General features: G+C 44.8%; 2 protein-coding genes and 1 long non-coding RNA gene across 4 annotated transcripts in view; 1 reads left to right on the forward strand and 2 right to left on the reverse strand.

Moving 5' to 3' along the window:
• Positions 1–8,597, reverse strand: part of si:ch211-149b19.4 (uncharacterized protein LOC100149596 homolog) — a 36,467-nt gene extending 27,870 nt beyond the window's left edge. For both annotated transcript variants that reach the window (XM_066671539.1, XM_066671536.1), the window contains exons 1-3: positions 8,440–8,597; positions 7,964–8,174; positions 7,262–7,442 (exon numbers count right to left, since the gene is read on the reverse strand). The gene's annotated coding sequence lies outside the window, so the exon portion shown is untranslated. The remainder of the gene's footprint in view (positions 1–7,261; positions 7,443–7,963; positions 8,175–8,439) is intronic.
• Positions 8,598–8,830: 233 nt separating this feature from the next.
• On the forward strand, positions 8,831–12,377 carry LOC136696851 (uncharacterized). The gene is made up of 3 exons (XR_010802647.1): positions 8,831–9,891; positions 10,439–10,502; positions 12,229–12,377. It is a non-coding gene; the product is annotated as an uncharacterized lncRNA (long non-coding RNA).
• Positions 12,378–15,114: 2,737 nt separating this feature from the next.
• The window catches only part of tfr2 (transferrin receptor 2), a 6,550-nt gene continuing 2,866 nt past the window's right edge, over positions 15,115–18,798 (reverse strand). Inside the window, exons 9-10 of the mRNA XM_066670740.1 lie at positions 18,253–18,393; positions 15,115–17,300 (exon numbers count right to left, since the gene is read on the reverse strand). Coding sequence (XP_066526837.1) covers positions 17,058–17,300; positions 18,253–18,393 — 384 coding nt within the window. The 3' untranslated portion in view covers positions 15,115–17,057. The remainder of the gene's footprint in view (positions 17,301–18,252; positions 18,394–18,798) is intronic.

The raw sequence follows: 18,798 nt of genomic DNA on the forward strand, positions 1-18,798 counted from the left end.
GGAGACTGAGTGTGATTTGGGTCGGTGTGAAAAGCTCCGTCCTGGAGAACCTTCCAGAGAGTGCTGTTCACAGCGGTTGTGAATGGAACCAGACGTCCACCACACTCCACTGGTTCCACTGGGTGGGGACTGGTTTGGTGGTGTAGATGTCTGGTCACCTTCACCACCACTCTCTTACACAGGGGTTATTTTTAATGGGTGGAGTGCTTTAAGACTACACTACCCACGGCTTCGCACTGTACTGCCCACAGGGGGCGCTGTAACCAGATCATCACTGTTGATACACATCACTCTGCAGTGGTTTTAATATTGTGGCTGATTTTGCTCTTAACTAACACACACTGTGTGTAAACCTTGTTTCAAACAGACACTGTATGAGATCACACTGACCTTTGTTGGATGATGTGTGTAAATGTGTGGTAGTTAACCCTTCATTAACCTTCTCCACCTTAAATAGCCCACATCACACACCTCTGTGCTCCATCTGTGTGTAATCTGTGTATTTATGAGTAATCATGTGTGTGTGTGTGAGTGTGTGTGTGTGTATGTGTGAGAGAGAGCTATATTTGAAGGAGTGTCCTCCAAATGGAGGAAAGTTAACCCTTTCATGTGTTGATTAAAGCTCCTCTGGGACCTGCAAAGCTGTCATTAAGTGTGTGTGTTATTAAGGAATGAGAGTGTGTGTGTGTGTGTGTGCGCGTGTGTGTGTGTGTGAGAAAGTTCCTCACAAAAGCTAAAATCAGCCCTGGGGCTGTAGTAATACATATATTTAAGGTGGAGGAGTGTAAATAAAGTGCTGAAGGTGCACATTGCGCTGAGGTGCTAAGTTTGAGCAGATGTTTAAGGTGGAAGGGTGTAAATAAAGAGTTGAAGTTGCTAAGTTTGAGGAGCTATTTAAGGTGGAAAGGTTTAAATAAAATGAAGGTGGAGGAGTGTAAATAAAGCATGCTGCACTAATGCTAAGTGTGGGATGCTGCTGTGATTCGCGCTAATCACAGTATTCAGGAAATTAGCGCTGCACTGTAGCCGTTAGTGTTCTCCTCCAAGCGTGTTGAGCTGGTGTAGCGTCAGCTGCCCTGAGAAAGGCTGTGTTCCTCACTGTGTGTGAAGTGTACTGATGAGTCTCTGATGAGTGTGATGTGTATTAATTACAGAGTGATTCACTGTGAATGGATTCTCACTGTTTTTGTGTCAGATGTGAATTAAACTAATGAACTAATGAAGTAAACATTCACTCATTAACTAAATAAACACTAAAATAAAGGAGGATCTGAAGTGTCTCTTTATTTTTAAATTTTTAACAAATCCACACAAACACAAAGTACAAAGAAACTCTATAAAAACAGATAAAGGAGTAAGTGTCTGAGATGAACACATGAAGTCATTAATACTCTGGTTATTGACTGATTCACTGGACGCTGGGCGTTACGCCCCGGGGGTAAATACAGACTCACTCACTCACTCGGGTCAGTTTGGTTCCTTTAGACACTTTGATAAACAAGTGAATGGGAAGATGTTGACGTAGAAAGTTTTTTATTGAGTGTATGTGTGTGTGTGTGTGTGTGTGTGTGTGTGTGTGTGTGTACACTATAAAATGTGTATAGAGGTGTGGTTGCATGTGTGTTTGTGTGTTATGTATTATCTGAATGCAAAATATTAGCAGGAGAATGTGTGTGTGTGTGTGTGTGTGTGTGTGTGTGTGTTATATGGATTGCATACAGAGTATTTTTGGAGTGTGTGTTTAATGTGCACGTGTGTGTAGTGTATATGGTATTTATAGATGTGCATGTATAATATGTGTGTATGTTGTGTGTGTGTGTGTACTGTATATAGTATTTATAGAAGTGTATGTATAATGTGTACATGACCGTGTGTGTATGTGTGTGTGTTTGTGAAATTGTGTGTGTGTAGTGTGTGTATGTGTGTGTGTGTGTGTTTGTGGGATTGTGTGTGTGTAGTGTGTGTGTGCGTGTGTGTGTGTTGTGTGTATGTGAGCTTGTGTGTGTGTGTTGTTTGTGAGCTTTTGTGTGTAGTGTGTTGTGTGTAGTGTGTGCGTGTGTGAGCTTGTGGGTGTGTGTGTGTGTTTGTGGGCTTATGTGTGTGTAGTGTGTTGTGTGTAGTGTGTGCGTGTGTGAGCTTGTGGGTGTGTGTGTGTGTGTTTGTGGGCTTGTGTGTGTGTAGTGTGTGTGTAGTGTGTTGTGTATGTGAGCTTGTGTGTGTAGTGTGTTGTGTGTAGTGTGTGCGTGTGTGAGCTTGTGGGTGTGTGTGTGTGTGTTTGTGGGCTTGTGTGTGTGTAGTGTGTGTGTAGTGTGTTGTGTATGTGAGCTTGTGTGTGTAGTGTGTTGTGTGTAGTGTGTGCGTGTGTGAGCTTGTGGGTGTGTGTGTGTGTTTGTGGGCTTGTGTGTGTGTAGTGTGTGTGCGTGTGTTGTGTGTATGTTTGTGGGCTTGTGTGTGTGTGTTGTGTATGTGTGTGTGTAGTGTGTTGTGTATGTGAGCTTGTGTGTGTACTGTGTGTGTGTTTGTGAGCTTGTGTGTGTTGTGTGTGTGTGTGTGTGTGTGTGTGTGTGTGATCTGAGAGTAAACTCTTTATCTGGTAATTGTACGTCAGTGAGGACGGAGGTATCACTTTACCCTCAGTGTCCTGTTATTGATTCAGTGGACGCTGGTCATTAAGCCCCGGGGGTAAATACAGACGCCCCGCTCTGCCCTGGTTATAAAAGCCCCAGGTGAGGGCAGGTGCTCAGATGCAGGCAGAGCAGGCGAGAGAGAGCGGGGGGTAAGGGTGATGAGTGCAGTGTTAGTGCCTCTGTTCAGTGTGTGTGTGTTACACTCCTGACGCACTGATCCGACTGAGAGTGTGTTACAGTGAAGAGACGCCACTCGGATCTAAAGGACACTGTGAGTATATTATTGTTAACATTATTATTAACATTATTATTAACGTTATTATTACTAATGATGGGTTGATGTCCTGTGTCACTGTGTAAACACACACACACACACACACACAAACACACACACACACAGAGATCCTGTATCATGTGTAAATGAACACATCCTCCTTTCAAAACACACTCACAAACAGCATTAATCAGTGTGGTCCCTTTCCTGATGATATGTTGACTTACCTGCAGTGGTGTGTGTGTGTGTGTGTGTGTGTGTGTGTTTACAGAGTAAATCTGCCATAATGATGAAAGTTGTGCTTATGTGTCTAATCGGCTCCATCACCGCTGTACCAGTGAGTACCACACACACACACACACACACACACACACACACACACACACACACACACACACAGAGAGAGAGATCATATGAGTGAAAGAGAAGTTGCTAGAGTTTAAATGTGTCTTTCTTTCCTCTGTTCCCTATCTCTCTTTTCTCTCAGGTTCCGCTGGTGGAGGAGATACAGTCAGTAAGATCAGCTCCATTATATACTCTCCAACTACAGCCAGTCTCTACAAACTACAGCCACACTCCTGACAAACTACAGCTACACACCTGACAAACTACAGCCACACTCCTGACAAACTACAGCCACACTCCTGACAAACTACAGCTACACACCTTACAAACTACAGCCACACTCCTGACAAACTATAGCCACACTCCTGACAAACTACAGCCACACACCTGACAAACTACAGCCACACACCTGACAAACTACAGCTACACTCCTTACAAACTAAAACCACACTCCTGACAAACTATAGCCACACCCCTGACAAACTACAGCCACACTCCTGACAAACTAGTTACACACCTGACATACTACAGCCACACTCCTGACAAACTACAGCCACACACCTGAAAAACTATAGCCACACTCCTGACAAACTACAGCTACACTCCTGACAAATTACAGTTACACATCTGACATGCTACAGCCACACACCTGACAAACTACAGTCACACACCTGACAAACTATAGCCGCACTCCTGACAAATTACAGCTACACTCCTGACAAACTACAGTTACACACCTGACATACTACAGCCACACTCCTGACAAACTACAGCCACACACCTGACAAACTATAGCCACACACCTTACAAACTACAGCCACACACCTGACAAACTATAGCCAAACTCCTTACAAACTACAGCCACACTCCTGACAAACTATAGCCATACACCTGACAAACTAGAGCTACGCACTTGAGAAACTATATCCACAGTCCTGACAAACTACAGCTACACTCATGACAAACTACAGCTACACTCATGACAAACTACAGCTACCATACTGACAAACTATAGTTACACTTCTGACAAACTACAGCCACACACCTGACAAACTACAACCACACACCTGACAAACAACAGCTATGCTCTTGGTAAACTAATATAGCACTCTTGGCAAACTACAGTAACACTCCTGACAATCAACATCCACACCCCTGACAAACTACAGTTACACACATGTTAAACTACAGTAACACTAAAAACAAACTCCCTGTAAAACTACAGTAATGCTAACAATAACTCCCTGTTAAACTACAGTAACACTAATGATAAATTTTGTTAAACTACAGTAACTCTATTGATAAACACCCTTTTAAACTACAGTAACACTAATGATAAACATTGTGTTAAACTCCAGTAACACTAATGATAAACTCCCTGTTAAACTACAGTAACAGTAATTATAAATAGTAACACTAATGATAAACTCCCTGTTAAACTACAGTAACATTAATGATAAACTCCCTGTTAAACTACAGTAACACTGATGATAAACTCCCTGTTAAACTACAGTAATACTAATGATAAACAGTTACAGTAATGATAAACTCCCTGTTAAACTACAGTAATACTAATGATAAACAGTTACAGTAATGACAAACTCCCTGTTAAACTACAGTAACAGTAATGATAAACTCCCTTTGTAACTCCCGAAGTGCTCTGTCTCGGCCGGTGGAGTTTGCTGACGTTGTGTGTCTGTGTTTCTCAGGGCAGTGGAGATTACGGTGACCTCAGTGACCTCGCCGTCCCTCAGGTAAAGTCCATAATAAAGGACTACATTTAATAAAGTGAATGTGTCACATTTCTGAGGTGACTCAAGTGATTCAAATGACTCATGTGAATAAGGTTTGTTACCCCATGACTCCTGAGTTATTTGACATGAAACACTCAAGTATTTCAAGTGTCTGACTCCCTAGACTCAAAGATATTCATTCATTCATTCATTCATGGTCTGTAATCACTTATTCAGTTCAGGGTTGCGGTGGGTTTGGAATCACTGGGCGCAAGGCAGGGACACACCCTGGAGGAGTTATTCAAAGTTAGGCAAAGTTATTCAAGTGATTCAAATGACTGAAGTAATTCAGACTCCAGTGTCTCCAGTGACTCGCCTGATACAAAAGGGACACAAGTGATGGGAATATCTGAAGTGTTTAAATCTCCAGTGATTCACCCAAAACAACAGGGAAACAAGCCAATGAAATAATTAGAAGTGTTTCAATTAAAGTCACTTTAAGTGACATTTGGGAGTCGCTTGACTCGAACGTAAAGAGATTCAAAACACTCTTGTTCACATCATGTCATTCAAGTGACTCAGTTGATTCAAATGTCTTGTAATTGAATTTCAGGTAACTAGTGAACCTTGTGAATCATTTGATTCAAAAGTGACTCCACTGTCCACTGAGGCCTGAAGTGTATACGCTCCCTTGTCTTTTTCAGGCTCGTCCCACAGAGAGCAGCTCCACTCGTTCTCTGCACTCGTTTATTGTCAGGCGCTCCGCCAGGACAGCGGAGGGACACAAGCCCGGTCTTGAACCTTCATTAGATGAGCTTCTGGAGGTCAATGCTGGAGATGAGGAGGATGTGATCCTGACTGCGCCCGCTGCTGTGGAGACGTGGGGCCGAGACGGACATCAGAGTACAGCAGGGACCTCCACCATGAGGAACCCCGTCCAGAACCATGCAGAACCCTCAGACACAAGCCAGAGCAATCACAGCGAGCAGAGCCCACGCGGGGACGACGTGACACACGCCCGCCTCCGGACCCGCAGCGCCGAGAACGAGGAGGGGGAGAACGAGGACGAAGGCCGCAAGGGCACGTCAGACAAAAAGAAGCAGCGCGAGGGGAAGAAGATGCCAAAGGGAAGGAAAGAGAGAGGGAAGAAAAGAGAGAGGGGGCGTGTGGAGAAGAAAAAAAACAAGCTGATAGATTTCAGCTTTGAGTTTGATGACTTTGGGCTGATGAGGGACAGCCCGGATCACCAGAAACAGAACCAGGTGACTACACCCAAAACCCCAAAGGCACCAGGCGCCCCCAGCAGCTCCAGTGAGTCAAGTGACTCGTGTGATTCAAGCAGTTCCTCCAGCAGCTCCTCCAGCAGCTCTTCCAGTGACTCCTGCAGCTCCAGTGACTCGAGTGACTCAAGTGATTCAAGTGATTCAAGTGACTCATGTAGTTCAAGCTCAAGTTCAAGCTCAAGCTCAAGTTCAAGCTCAAGTGACTCAAGCAACTCTTGTAGCTCAAGTGATTCTAGTGATTCAAGCGATTCTAGTGATTCGAGCGACTCAAGTGACTCTTGTAATTCAAGTAGCTCCAGCAGTTCAAGTGACTCAAGTGACTCAAGTGATTCAAGTGACTCGTGTAGTTCGAGTGACTCCAGCGATTCAAGCAACTCAAGCTAATACATTTCTAAACAGTGAGTCGATTCTAAGAGTCGAGTCAAACGAACGACTCTTCTACTGAGTCAAACTCCTGATTCACTCACATTATAATCAGTTAGGTCCAGAAATAACACTTCTCACCACATTATACCAAACTAGCGATAGATAACGAAACGGTAAAGTTTGCATGTTATTTTTTAGATTTTTTTTAATATTCTTTGACTGTTTTGATGTAATCTGTTAAAATAAATATGATATAACATGTAAGACAGAGTCCATGATTCATTTCAGTGCGAATCCCAAGTAAAATAGCGACCTTTCCACTTTACTCCTGGCAAACCCATCACAGTGACATCACAGTGACATCACAGAGTGTCTGAGTCTCTCTGCTACACTAGGGCTGAATCTAACACCTTCCTCCACCCTGTGTAATGCAGAATGTATGTCAGAAAACAAACCTTCAGCTCCCTCTGACTAACCTTTAGGGCACTGTCTGGGCGTAGCACTATTATCACATTAGGAGGAGGGTAGGACCCCACTGCCCACACTCTCCCTATCCCTACTCTTCAGTGCTGTAAAGTGAGTTACACTTTGTAACAGTAGGGGGCGCACAGGAGCAAGAACAGTAAATCTTACCTAGTGTTCCTTTAAAGTCTGAAAGCACCACCTCCACCCACCGCACAGCGATGACATCAGAGCAGAGTTAATTCATCCACCAGCAGCTCAGAGACAGAGAGAGTTCATCAAGGTCCAGACACGCCATACACAGCTTTTATAGGGTGTAGTGTGTGACCACAGTCTGGGTCAGGTTCACTTCCTATAACACACACACACACACACACACACTCTATATATCAGCATCACCACTTTAATATGAGCTGTAGAAGTCTTACTCTCAGCAGGTGTAGATGAGGTGTTAAAAAGTCTGGAATATCAGCCACAAGATTAAAACCACTGCCAGGTTTAGTGACAAACGCTGACCACCAGTTTACAGCGCCCCCTACTGAGGGAGGGAAGCGATGATCGAACAGTCAGTACCTGAAGTAGACGTTGGAGCGGGATAGATGTTAGGAACTGAAGGCCACACTGTGATGGTTATAATGTTTTGGTCAGTCTTTAAAACTCTTGTGAGGTGCTCAGAGAAGACAGAGCGGTGGAGGGGGTGAAGGCGGGGGTCCACCTGGTCTGACCCCACAGAAAAGCCTCTGCGGCACACTGAGGTCGTGTGGAGTCTGTGGGTGGGACCTACACACTTTCAGACTGTTTTTAATGTGGTGACTGATAGTAAAGCTGCTGTTTGTTTCACTGGGATCGTGTGACTGTGTTTTATTTTATTACCGGAGTAAACCACCAGAGTGTCCCCTGCTGCTTCATTATCCTTCATCAAAGTGTCCCTCGTCGCTGCGGTCAGTGAGATCACCGTCCAGGGCCCACCCTAATGAAGCCCTGAGAGAGGACACCATCGTTTACTCTTTACAGGCCCAGGGTCAGAAGGGGAACTCCACTGTGATTAAACACTGTGGTGGTGAAGGGAACCAGACGTCCTTCTCTAAAAAACAGCATAAAATAAAGGAATATCTTTGAAAAATGAACATAAATTGTCCCCAATCTTTAGCCACATAATTAGTGCACACCTCTGAAGAAGTGAAATGAGAAACAGCTCATTCTCCTCAGATTCTGAGCCTGTGTTTATCAGCGCCCCTTTTGCTAAAGATTAAATAAAGCCAATGCTAGCACTTTTCTGGTTTATTTCTGTGATTTCTAGTAGTTACAAGCGACTGTAGTCAACACACATCACTCTAAGACATCATTACCTTGTCGGCTGAGTGGCTGATATCTTTAAATATCAGGAATGTCAGTTATTTCGGGCACAAAATCGAAGGAAAGTGTCTCTGAAAGCGTTAGCTGATTGGAAAGGCGCTGTGGCATTGTGGGAAATGTAGTTCCTGTAGTGCGTGGCGTGTCTTGTAGTTCTGATCAGTCCTGCGCTGTGCACTATGTTGGTGTTCCGCCATTTTAGGGAAGTGTTCGAAAAGAAGTGTGTCGTTACCGGCCCGGTTTGGATTGCGCACGCGCAGACCTCCATTCACGCGGTTTATAGCAACAGAGACCGTTTTCCAAAGCAGAGAGGAGCTTTATCCGGAAAACTGAGTAACTTTAAACACACACAAACATGAGTTAGTCTTTACTCACTGTACTTTAGAGTTTTAAACACCTGGAGCACTTGCCAAATGTGTTTTTATTTTTTTACAGCTGAAGATATCTGTGTAGCTTTGTAGCGGCAAAATCGACAATTTATTTTAACGTTAAGAATCCCACAATGCACTGCAGAAGGTAGAGTAGAGCCCATGTCCCTACCAGATTAGTGCAGAGCCCATGTCTAACGGATAACTGCGAATAGACACAGTCCAGATTGGTTGAACGGCGTATGTTTCCCCCATCGTTGTTGTCTTTTGTTAAACAGAAGACTACCATATCTTCAGCTGTAAACAAACACATTTTGCCAGTGCTCCAGTTTAAAACTGTAAAGGACTGTGAGGAGATAATAACTCATATTTCTGTGTGTTTAAAGTTACTCTTAAAGCTCCTCTCTTCTTTGGAAACCAGTCTGCTGCTATAAGCTACATGTGTGTACAACTGGGGCAGTCCGCACTAACCGGGTAACAACAAATACAGGACAGGTTTGACCTCCACCTCCCACCTGCCACCACCCACAGCATCCACACAGAGCTGTGTCTAAAACCGCTCACTATCCTCCTGAACCCAGTCCCCTATAATAGTGCACTCTGTAGTGAGTAATGTAGGGAATAGTGAACAGGGAGCCTTTTCTGTATTTAAAGCTAAGTGTACAGATCTGCTGTGTTAACAGACAGCGGTACTCTCCAGGACCCACCGCTCAAACACACCACGGTTAGACTTCTGCACAGGCCACGTGTGTGTTATTTGGTCCCTCCCCGAGGCCCTGACCCCTGAATCAGAGCGGACAGGACCCAGGCGCTCGGTCACCGGGTCTGAAATAGAGCAGGGACTGGTTTATAAGAGGTTTATAAGAGGCGCTGGGTTTAATTAACCACACAACGTCTGGTCTGGACGCCTCCGCAGTGTCCACACACCTCTCAGACGCGCTCTGATTGGACAGACGTCCTCCGGGTCAGACCTTTAAACCCAGTCCGGTCTCTCAGCAGAGCCAGAGTGAAGCTGAGCTCTGGTTCTGGTTTCAGTGTGAATTTACTCTTTCTTTATCAGACTGAGGGCAGATCTCACAGGTAAGAGTCCCTTTACTACACAGTTATGACACAGGTTAATAACACGGGTTAATGTCCACTGCCTGGTGTTCTGAATGTTCTAGTGTTAGACTCTTAATTTATAATAACACTTCAGCACATGGTCTAATAGATGATTATTAAATTAAATTAAATGACACTGTGTGGCTCATAGATGCAGACATGTCTCCGTATGTGTCCATTACACTGGGAAAATAAAGATACTAAATAATAATTAATGTTATATTCTGTGTATTTCATAATAAACATCATAATCAGTTTAAAATAATAATAAAAAAAAATTTGGTTTATTTTTTTTACGATTTTATTATTTTCAAATATTTTAAAATGTTATTATTTTATTAATATTAATTAAATAAATTAATCATTGATGTAATTTTTAAATGTTTAATCTTAATAAACACAAGTCATTAAATTAAAGTAAAAATGACAATTTCTGGAAATAATATGAAAGTAAATGTTGAAAATACGGAATATAAATATAACGCCTGAGCGTGTGTTTGTTGTTGTGTTGTATTTGTGTTGGTAGCTGACTGAGGATGAGGACGCTGCTGCTGCTGACCTTCCTCCTGACTCTCGGCTTCACGCTGTCTGTGAGTGAGCAGCAAAACTACACACCACTGCAGATAAATCACAAAGAAATCACAGACAAATCACCACAGTATCTGCTCTGAATTGTTCAGTATCCGCTCTGAATTGTTCAGTATCTGCTCTGAATTGTTCAGTATCCGATCTGAATTGTTCAGTATCCGATCTGAATTGTTCAGTATCTGCTCTGAATTGTTCAGTATCCGATCTGAATTGTTCAGTATCCGCTCTGAATTGTTCAGTATCCGATCTGAATTGTTCAGTATCCGATCTGAATTGTTCAGTATCCGATCTGAATTGTTCAGTATCCACTCTGAATTGTTCAGTATCCGATCTGAATTGTTCAGTATCCGCTCTGAATTGTTCAGTATCCGATCTGAATTGTTCAGTATCCGCTCTGAATTGTTCAGAATCCGATCTGAATTGTTCAGTATCCGCTCTGAATTGTTCAGTATCCGCTCTGAATTGTTCAGTATCCGCTCTGAATTGTTCAGTATGCGATCTGAATTGTTCAGTATCCGATCTGAATTGTTCAGTATGCGATCTGAATTGTTCAGTATGCGATCTGAATTGTTCAGTATCCGATCTGAATTGTTCAGTATGCGATCTGAATTGTTCAGTATGCGCTCTGAATTGTTCAGTATCCGATCTGAATTGTTCAGTATCCGCTCTGAATTGTTCAGTATCCGCTCTGAATTGTTCAGTATCCGATCTGAATTGTTCAGTATGCGATCTGAATTGTTCAGTATCCACTCTGAATTGTTCAGTATCCGATCTGAATTGTTCAGTATCCGCTCTGAATTGTTCAGTATCCGCTCTGAATTGTTCAGTATCCGATCTGAATTGTTCAGTATCCGCTCTGAATTGTTCAGAATCCGATCTGAATTGTTCAGTATCCGCTCTGAATTGTTCAGTATCCGCTCTGAATTGTTCAGTATCCGCTCTGAATTGTTCAGTATCCGATCTGAATTGTTCAGTATCCGATCTGAATTGTTCAGTATGCGATCTGAATTGTTCAGTATGCGATCTGAATTGTTCAGTATCCGATCTGAATTGTTCAGTATGCGATCTGAATTGTTCAGTATCCGCTCTGAATTGTTCAGTATCCAATCTGAATTGTTCAGTATCCGATCTGAATTGTTCAGTATCCGCTCTGAATTGTTCAGTATCTGATCTGAATTGTTCAGTATCCGATCTGAATTGTTCAGTATGCGATCTGAATCGTTCAGTATCCGATCTGAATTGTTCAGTATGCGATCTGAATTGTTCAGTATGCGATCTGAATTGTTCAGTATCCGATCTGAATTGTTCAGTATCCGATCTGAATTGTTTAGTATCCGCTCTGAATTGTTCAGTATCCGATCTGAATTGTTCAGTATCCGATCTGAATTGTTCAGTATGCGATCTGAATTGTTCAGTATCCGATCTGAATTGTTCAGTGTGTGAATTCAGTTCAGTATGCGATCTGAATTGTTCAGTATCCGCTCTGAATTGTTCAGTGTGTGAATTCAGTTCAGTATCCGATCTGAATTGTTCAGTGTGTGAATTCAGTTCAGTTTGCGATCTGAATTGTTCAGTATCTGCTCTGAATTGTTCAGTATCTGATCTGAATTATTCACAACTCATTCTTTCATCGTCTGTAACTGCTTTGTTCTGTTCAGGATCTCAGTTGTTCAGTCTTCACTGAGAGTTATTCAGTATCTGATTTGTTTGTTTGTTGGTTTGACTCAGCGTCACATAAACAGAGTGGAACGCTCAGACAGCATCGAAGATGACAGCAATGAAGTGAATGATGGAGAGAGAGGGGAGAGACACAGAGAGTCAGGAGAAAAACTGAAGAATGGAGGAGGAGAAAAGGAGGAAGAAGAAGAGGATGAAGAAGAATGGGAAGACGAAGGAAAGGGAAAAAAACTGGAAGAAAAAGAACAGGGAGGAAGTGAAGGAGAGGAGGAAGAAGGAGGAGAAAGAGAAGAGGAGGAAGAAGGAGGAGAAAGAGAAGAGGAAGAAGAAGGAGAAGAAGAGGAGGAAGAAGGAGGAGAAGAAGAAGAGGGTGAGAAGGCAGAAGAGCATGATGAAGGTGGAAGTGAAGGCGAAGACAGGGAGGGTGGAGGAGAAGAGGAGAAAGAAGGAGGAGAAAAAGAGGGAGGTGAAGGAGGAGAGGTGGGAGGAGAAGAAGAGGGTGGAGAAGAAGGAGGAGAGGAGGAGAGTGGAGGAGCTGAAGGAGGTGAAGAAGGTACCGGAGTGGGGGATGAAGGAGGACTGACTGAAGCGTCCACTCCAGAAATGGAGGAGCAAAAGAGCTCTCAGTGAGAAAGGTGTGTGTCTGTTCACACAATCACACACTCACCCAGTCATTCACACACACACTCACCAGTCAATCACACACACACACACACACACTCACCCAGTCATTCACACACACACTCACCCAGTCACTTACACTCACACACACACACTCACCCAGTCATTCACACACACACTCACCCAGTCACTTACACACACACTCACCCAGTCACTTACACACACACTCACCCAGTCACTTACACACACACTCACCCAGTCACTTACACACACACACTCACCCAGTCACTTACACACACACACTCACCCAGTCACTTACACACACACTCACCCAGTGACTTACACACACACTCACCCAGTCACTTACACACACACTCACCCAGTCACTTACACACACACTCACCCAGTCACTTACACATACACTCACCCAGTCACTTACACACACACATTCACCCAGTCACTTACACACACACTCACCCAGTCACTTACACACACACTCACCCAGTCATTCACACACACACTCACCCAGTCACTTACACACACACACTCACCCAGTCACTTACACACACACTCTCACCCAGTCATTCACACACTCACCCAGTCATTCACACACACACTCACCCAGTCACTTACACACACACACAGTCATTCACACACTCACCCAGTCACTTACACTCACCCAGTCATTCACACACTCCATTTCTCTCTCTCTCTGCACAGACCCCCTCAGGGAAGAGTGTCCAGTCCCCAGCAGCGTGTGGACACATGAAGACAGTGGGGGACATGTGGACAGAGCGATGGAGACCGGGGTCAGTGTGCAGTGCTCGTCCTCTGTGGTGGTGAATGGCACCAGACGTCCATTGTCCTCCACTCGTATGGAGCTCCTGGGAGGGAGGAGGTCACAGCTGGATGGAGAAAGGAAACACACGGACAGATGTGGACGTGGAGACGTCTGGTTCCATTCACCACCACTGTGTCCAAAGTCTCTGACATCAGCCGCTTCACACGGAAACCCTCTCCAGCGCCGTGTTTACACACACTTCCCCTTTAAAGACCATAACACTCTTCTGTGGCTTTAAGGAGGTCAAACCTTACAGCGTTTTTCAGGTCTGTAAATAAACGATATACTGTATATGAACGTTATATTTTATTGTGTGTTATAAACAAATATTATTTAAACACTGAAATATTAAAGGAGTTAATAAAATAATTAACATGAGATTTGTGCCCCTGAGTGTAACATGACCACAATTATACCCCCATTCACACTAGAGGGCGACAGAGTCACTTCAGAACACTCAGTTCCTCTGAGAGGAGGCGAACTGTGTCGTCCTCATAAAGTTACACAGTGTAGTTTCTGCAGAGCTGAGCCCAGAGGGTTACCCCCACCCAAATCCCGGGTGGGTACATGTCCCCCGTCTTAGGGAAAAACAGAGAGCTGTCCCCCAGTAATCGCTGTAAACATGACTACAACATTTTAAAGAATAAACAGTAATGTGTGTTTAAAAACCCTGTGTTCGTTTATTTATTAAAGGACTGTGTTCGTCCCTTCATCGGACTCACGGTGGTGTGCTCCACTGCCTGCTCTAACATCACCAGAGTGGCCAGGGCCTGTAATTATATTCATCATGATTTTACATTAAGAATCTGTTAGATGAGATCACGCCACGAGGCCTGGGCATAGAGCCACACCCCCAAGTTTGTGACTCCTGTTGCCTAGGAGACACAGATACAAACACGAAGATCCGACTAAAGCTGGAATAAAGGCAGCAGGGGTAAGACTTCTTGTTTTCCATGGTTTGAGACTTTTATTGTGCTAACTTGTGTAATACTGAAGACAGGGATCGTTTCCACCCCCAGTGTTTTCACTGGGAGTTTACATTACAAGAGTGCGTCCAAAGAGGGGTTGAAAAACCCCAAAATAGTTTATAGGTTCTGCCTGGTCTGAGCCCCTCATACGCTCCCTGAATGTCAACGTCGACTGCACCGGACTCGGCCTGAGTGGAAATCTCCTGTACTCCTAGCTTTAGCCAGTTAGCCTGCTTTTCACTCAGTCCTTTCACAAAGCTAACGTTAGCTTTTTAGCTGTATCTTCCATTCCACCTTAAATGCTCAGTAGGAGCTGGTGATTCTCCATACTGTTTTTCTCTCTGAGGAATATGATCCAGTGGTGAGATGTGGTGTTGAAATTCCCGGCCAATAAACTCCGGCTCCTTCTCCGGGTCCGTGGCGGGTCGCTAGTGCAGACGTTAGCGGAAGCCACACACTTTAGCCGTGAAACAACACACGAGAGTCTGTTTGTTGAAAGACGTTTTTATTGGAGTAAGTCCCACCAGCACATTTCCTCAGAACAGAGGATCAATAATCAATAATCCATCAGTTTACACACACGCACACTCTCTCTCTCTCTCACACACACACACTCAGACAGACGCTAGCCGTTGCTTCCCAGCTCCGCGGATACAGAGGAAGTGATGTCACTGGCGAACCTGACCTCCAATCACGACTGGCAAAACAAAGCCCGATGATGTCACCACCCGAACTGTGACATCACAGGGCGGATTGATAGCAGATGCTGCTTTTTGATTGGACGACAGTATGACTGTCATAATTATGAGAGACACTGCTCTCGATAATTACTGCCTCATTAGTAACAGCCTGATTATCACTCAGTAATAAAAAAGAATCACGCCTCGATCATAATCGCTCATTAACGACCAATTAACCACGAGACCACGGGGGTCCCGCTTCGCCAGACGTGGAACACACACACACACACACTCATCATCATCCTCATCCAAGGCACGTTTCAGGCTCATTAGCGAAACCCTGTGAGCTTCAGATCATCCGTTAACCCCCAACACACACAGACACTTCACAAACTGGGAAAAGAAGAAGGTTCTAGATGTTCTAGATGTTGGTGTGTGGATATTCACTGCCTAGAACATCCACAAAATCAGTTACAGATAGTACTCCTTGGTTATAGGAGTTAGAGCTTGGACAGGAGGTTCTAGATATGGTATAACGGACCATGAAGGCTTACTGTGTTCTAAAATGTATGTAGGGGCACTATTCTACATTGAGACTGTGTTAGAATACGGTTGTGGAGATCCTGTGTTCCAGAAGGGGTTTGTGAAGGTCCTGTGTCTTCTAGAACAGGTTATGAATATTCTAGGCTTAAACTATAGAGTGTTGTTAAGGTGTTGATCTAGAATGTGTCATGAAGCATGTATTGATCTAGAACGTACTTTGGAGGTTCTGTGTTGCATGATCTAGAAGGGGTTGTGAGGGTTCAGTGATGATCTAGAAGGGGTTGTGAAGGTTCAGTGATGCTCTAGAAAATGTTGTGTGGGTTCAGTGTTGATCTAGAAGGGGTTGGGAAGGGTTCAGTATTGATCTAGAAGGGGTTGTGAAGTTTCAGTGTTGATCTAGAAGGGATTGGGAAGGTTTAGTGTTGGTCTAGAAGGGATTGGGAAGGTTCAGTGTTGATCTAGAAGGGGTTGGGAAGGGTTCAGTATTGATCTAGAAGGGGTTGGGTAAGTTCAGTGTTGATCTAGAAGGGGTTGTGAAGTTTCAGTGTTAATCTAGAAGGGGCTGTGGGGGTTCAGTGTTGATCTAGAAGGGGTTGTGAAGGTTCAGTGTTGATCTAGAAGGGGTTGGGAAGGTTCAGTGTTGATCTAGAAGGGGCTGTGAGGGTTCAGTGCTGATCTAGAAGGGGCTGTAAGGGTTCAGTGTTGGTCTAGAAGGGATTGGGAAGGTTCAGTGTTGATCTAGAAGGGGCTGTGAGGGTTCAGTGCTGATCTAGAAGGGGCTGTAAGGGTTCAGTGTTGGTCTAGAAGGGATTGGGAAGGTTCAATGTTGGTCTAGAAGGGATTGGGAAGGTTCAGTGTTGGTCTAGAAGGGATTGGGAAGGTTCAGTGTTGGTCTAGAAGGGGCTGTGAGAGTTCAGTGTTGGTCTAGAAGAGATTGGGAAGGTTCAGTGTTGGTCTAGAAGGGATTGGGAAGGTTCAGTGCTGATCTAGAAGGGATTGGGAAGGTTCAGTGCTGATCTAGAAGGGATTGGGAAGGTTCAGTGTTGGTCTAGAAGGGATTGGGAAGGTTCAGCGCTGATCTAGAAGGGATTGGGAAGGTTCAGTGTTGGTCTAGAAGGGGCTGTGAGAGTTCAGTGTTGATCTAGAAGGTATTGTGAAGGTTGATGTAGGAGGAACTGTAAAAGTGCTGTGTTGATCTCGAAGGGGTTGTGAATGTTCTCAGCTGTTCTAGAAAGGGTTGTCGATGTTCCACACGTCTCCACTGAGAGCGTTTGCTGCCCCCTGCAGGGTCCAGGTGAAGAGTGCGAGCTGGCGACGGAAGCGAGCCTCGTTGAAGAGCTGAGGCTGAGTGCGCAGCAGAGTCAGGTGCTCAGTGAGTGCACTCAAGGTGTGTTCCCCACGGCCGTGAAGAACGTGACGGAACGGGGTCTCCACCACAGACACATACTGGGACAGGAAGTAGTACTCCACCTTCACGCACACACACACACACACACACACACACACACACACACACACAAACACACAATCACAATCAGGGGAAAGTAACATATTTAAAAAATATTTTTAAAAAAACATCAACGTTGTCATCTATTTTCCATTTTCTTTTTCCTTCCATCTTTCTCTACCTCTTCCCTCCAGAGGGTCCTGGGTCTACCCCCTTGGCCTTCATCCAGTTGGCGGCGCCTGTTTACCTCCAGCGGGAGGCGTCCAGGAGGCATCCTTAACTCATACCACCTCAACTGGCTTCAATCAACACGAAGCAGCACCGACTCTACTCTGAGTTCCTCTCGAATCACGGCGACTGCGCCCTGCATCCCGTTGAGAAAGCTGATTCCGCTCACTTGTGTCTGCGATCTCGTTCTTTACCCAGAGCTCATTACTGTAGCTGAGGGCGGGGTCAAAGATTAACTGGTAAATTGAGAGCTTTAATTTATGCCTCAGCTCTTCTTCACCAGGACGGCCCTACACTGCGCCCGAAGTTGGCTCTGCACTCTTACTCTGAATCTTGCAGGTGCTGCGTCCATGTCATACTCCGATTTGCCTTTTTTTAGGCTGAGTAACGCGAGCTGCCTGGCCACAAGGCACTACCCCAAGGCGCCAAATGCAGGTCCCAGTGACCCTCTCACGGGCTGGGTACACAGTATTTTTTGATTGGCACTTGTCATCAGATGCTTCATTGATGGTGTTTGTCTGGACTTTCACTCCAGTCCTGTTCATCATGGGAGACTCTACTGGGAGCTCCCAGCTCCCTACAACCGCCCTAGAGGTCATTAGACCACACAAGACCGTACACACTTTCACCATGATAAATCTCACATCCACCAAGGGTTCATAACATACAGTCTTAATATAGTACAGTCTAACATTGCACAGGGTATTGTGTGTGTGTGTGTGTGTGTGTGTGTGTGTGTGTGCATACCCTCATGATGCGTGTGTTGTAGAGGCGAGTCATTCTCTCGTCCTGAACGTCCGTGTTCTTTATGGCCTCCTGAAGGGTTTTAGCTGCTCGGCTGTAATCACCCCTCGCACTGTACACCCACTGAGGGGAGAGACCCCGCACCTAACACACACACACACACACACACACACACATGTCATATTCCATATTATACACACAGTCACACAAGCTGAACTTCATTAATGTAAATGTTATGTAGTTTTTATGTTGTAGAGTTGTGTGTGTGTGTGTGTGTGCGAGTGTGTGTGTGTGTGTGTGCGCGAGTGTGTGTGCGAGTGTGTGTGTGCGTGCGAGTGTGTGTGCGAGTGTGTGTGCGAATGTGTGCGAGTGTGTGTGCGAATGTGTGTGTGTGTGTGTGCGTGTGTGTGTGTGTGTGTGCGAGTGTGCGTGTGTGTGTGCGTGTGTGTGTGTGTGTGTGTGCGTGTGTGTGTGTGTGCGAGTGTGTGTGTGTGTGAGTGTGTGTGTGCGAGTGTGTGTGCGTGTGCGAGTGTGTGTGTGTGTGTGTGC

This window comes from Hoplias malabaricus, chromosome 5 (genome assembly GCF_029633855.1).
Source record: "Hoplias malabaricus isolate fHopMal1 chromosome 5, fHopMal1.hap1, whole genome shotgun sequence".
In the NCBI taxonomy this organism is placed as follows: domain Eukaryota; kingdom Metazoa; phylum Chordata; class Actinopteri; order Characiformes; family Erythrinidae; genus Hoplias; species Hoplias malabaricus.